The sequence below is a fragment of the Euphorbia lathyris genome, chromosome 1 (assembly GCF_963576675.1).
Source record: "Euphorbia lathyris chromosome 1, ddEupLath1.1, whole genome shotgun sequence".
In the NCBI taxonomy this organism is placed as follows: Eukaryota; Viridiplantae; Streptophyta; class Magnoliopsida; order Malpighiales; family Euphorbiaceae; genus Euphorbia; species Euphorbia lathyris.
In genome coordinates this window covers 55837525-55840648 of record NC_088910.1, presented here as the reverse complement: position 1 = coordinate 55840648, position 3124 = coordinate 55837525, and the positions used below count along the sequence as shown (strand labels likewise).

The 3124-nt window shown below is 38.1% G+C and overlaps 1 protein-coding gene across 1 annotated transcript; it reads right to left on the bottom strand.

The window, feature by feature from the left end:
• Window positions 1-1316: 1316 nt before the first annotated feature.
• Window positions 1317-2826, bottom strand: LOC136218192 (UDP-glycosyltransferase 89B2). The gene has a single exon (XM_066004963.1). The coding sequence runs from the start codon at window positions 2736-2738 to the stop codon at window positions 1317-1319; it is 1422 nt and encodes a 473-aa protein (XP_065861035.1). The 5' UTR covers window positions 2739-2826.
• Window positions 2827-3124: the final 298 nt, after the last annotated feature.

Sequence of the window (3124 nt, the reverse complement as noted above, 5' to 3'; positions counted from 1 at the left end):
GGTGTCACGTTCGTGATTTTGCTTTGCCATGCAAAGTTGACGAAACTTTCTGTCACGATCGCGACGTAGGTCACGATCGCGACAGATGGTTTTCTGTCTTTGGTGAATTTCGGGCATGATCACGAACGGGATTGGGGCGTCACGATCGTGACAGATACTTTCGCCCTAATTTGGCTCTTTTCTTATGTCTTTGATCTGTTCCTTGTTGATATTCCTTTGTATTGAGCTTTTAAGTGTTTCAAACCTATCTCTGGAGAAATCATGAACAAACAAGTGAAATCTTTCCAAAATCTATCCTAAACAAAGCTAAATGCATTAATATAAATATGAATATGCATGCATAAATACGTAAATTAAGGACTTATCAATTTCGCAAATCCGGATGCGCATATGTGCACCCTTGTGAATATAGATGAACTGTTGAGATAATGATAATTACAATGAATATGATATGAAGTTTAGGATAAAGCATACTATTTCTTAATCACACACATAATTCGAGAGGTTGTATATCTCCAACGAGTATACATCGTTTGAGTTCTCGATTGTATGCCGGCCGCATAAACTATTTGCGAGTATGAACGAGACGAAGTGATGGACTATGTTTCCATTACGTACGAGTGGGAGATGTAGGGATAAATGGAGTAAATGGACATTTATGGCCTTCCCATAACCTAGTTAGTTTAGGATTAGGATTAGGGTCTAGGGTTTAACCTAGCTATAAATAGATAGCTAAGGAGGCTAAACCTCAAGAACACTACACAAGAGAAAACACAAAAGAGAGATTGCGCACTCTCTCTCTATCCTAAACCGACGTCCCCTCCCTCTCTTTGTCCTCGTTGCCTTTTTAGTTCGTAGAACAACGAAGATTACTCCTTCAGTGTGGTAACCTCCTAAATCGGTGATACAGAGCCAAGGTCAATTACTTCCGATGTTATTCAACGGATCTGTGCTATAAAAGGTAAGCCCAAATTTGTTGATTTACTTATTGTTAGATCCAGGTTCATTACCCATCTCTTAGAGGTTAGAGAAATCCATTTGGCTTCTCTATTGAAGCCTTCACTTCCCTTTGTGGATCTTGTACTGGTTGTAACCTATATGGATAAGAGGAATAATCGTATTGTATTTGTACTTTGTGATTTAATGGAATAATATATGGTATTTTTATATAAAAAAATATTATGCGATGATATGATACTGCAACAATTAAACAAAATCATTCTTAATACAATTTTATTTATGAGCCAAAATTGTGGATAATTTTCCTAACTAGTTAAGGAATATTTTGAATATTTGTTACGAGACAGAAAAAATTACTAATTAGGGATTAATAAATCATTTTCTTTTAAGCTTATCAGATTATGCACTAATTTATCAAAATCCTTCGTTGAACTTCCGTTATTTTTTACTGCATTTAGTGCATGCTTACTTATCTTCTGGGCTCGCTCCTTTCGGACTCGGTTATCTTTCACCGATTCCATTAAAGTGTTTGCTAACTCGACCGAGTTGGGTACTGTATTTACACCTTCACACGCCCTTACAGCCACCCCTAACTCATCAACCAATAACGTAGCATTAGAAAATTGGTCGGCTCCCATTGGCCATGCAATCATAGGCACACCTGCTATTAGGGCTTCCAAACTTGAGTTCCATCCACAATGAGTCAAGAACGCGCCGATTCCTTTATGACTCAGAATCGTTACTTGTGGAGCCCACCCCCTAATCACAAGTCCTCTCCCAGCCACACGATCCTCAAACCCTGATGGAATTTTATTATATTTTTTATTTTCCTCCGTTTTCTTAACACACCATACGAAATTGACCCCACTTATTTCCAAACTTGATGCAATCTCCTCCATTTGATTATTGGTCAACGAGGTTTGACTCCCAAAGCAAATGTATACCACTTTGTTTTCCTCACAATTGTCAAGCCACGTCACTATACGATCTAGTGGAATTGAATTGGGCCCACCCCTTTCCTCAGTAATTGAACCTTGAGTAAGGAATGTAGGTCCTACTGCCCACACACGATCATGACCCAATTCCCTCCTAAAATGATCTAAATAAAGTCCTTCCAACTCGGTGAACGAGTTAACCACGAGACCCCAACTCGTGAAATTAGCGCGGAAAGAATCTTTCAAGAATTCCGAATTTGGGTCTCCTTTAACATAGCTACGATACATAGGAGAGACTTGCCACCATGGGTATTTCAAACAATTAGGTAATCTCGAAAACGAGACGACGTCGTTCTCTTTGATCTCTGGCATATCATGCCAGACAGAATAAATGACCGACAAAGCCAGAGCACCAGACGGCGAGAATACAAGACTACGAATGTTAAGGGTGGAAGCAAGATGGTGAGTCCAACCGAGGAACATATCAGAAATGATAGCAACCGGCGGCGAAGAATGAGATTTGAACCAGTTGAGGAGAGGGTGATAGAGTTGGCCTAAAGCGCATATCATAACGGCGGGGCTAGAATGCGCCGGCAAATCTTTAACGTTTTCAACGCCGGGAGGGATTGAAGGGTGCGCAGGAAAAGGAAGAAGTAAAGTTTGAATAGAAGGGTGGGAAGAGAGAAGAGGGTTTAAGAGAGGGAGGTTTTTTGGTGTGATCAAAATTGTTATGGTGAAGCCATGGCTGCATAAATTATGAGTTAGGTCGAGAAGAGGAAGCAAGTGGCCTTGAGCTGGGTAAGGGAAAACTAAGATATGTGCTTCAGAACCTAAATTCGCCATGGCGATACAGACAGATTCAGATTGATTAAAGGAAGGTGATTGACTTTATTTATATCTGGAATAAAAGGACATTAAAACTTCCTTATTTTCGGATAATCGATAGCAATTTACCCAAATCTAAAAACAGCCGACTCTTTCCTTTCTTTGGTTGGGACAATTAATTATGTTCTTCCATTATATATACAGTATATATATATCTTTTTCTGTTTCGTTTTCTTTTCTCCAGACTAAAAGTTTTTTTTTTTTTTTTTTTTTTTTGTTAAAAAAGGAAGATCTGCCAACTATAAACACATAGTTATAGCAAACATATCCTACATATTAATTGAAATATAATATATATATATATATATATATATTTTTTTTTTTTTTTTTTGATAATAATGTTA

Coding starts and splice junctions, on each gene's coding strand:
- LOC136218192 (XM_066004963.1), bottom strand. CDS start 2,738: ATGGCGAATTTAGGTTCTGAAGCACATATCTTAGTTTTCCCTTACCCA.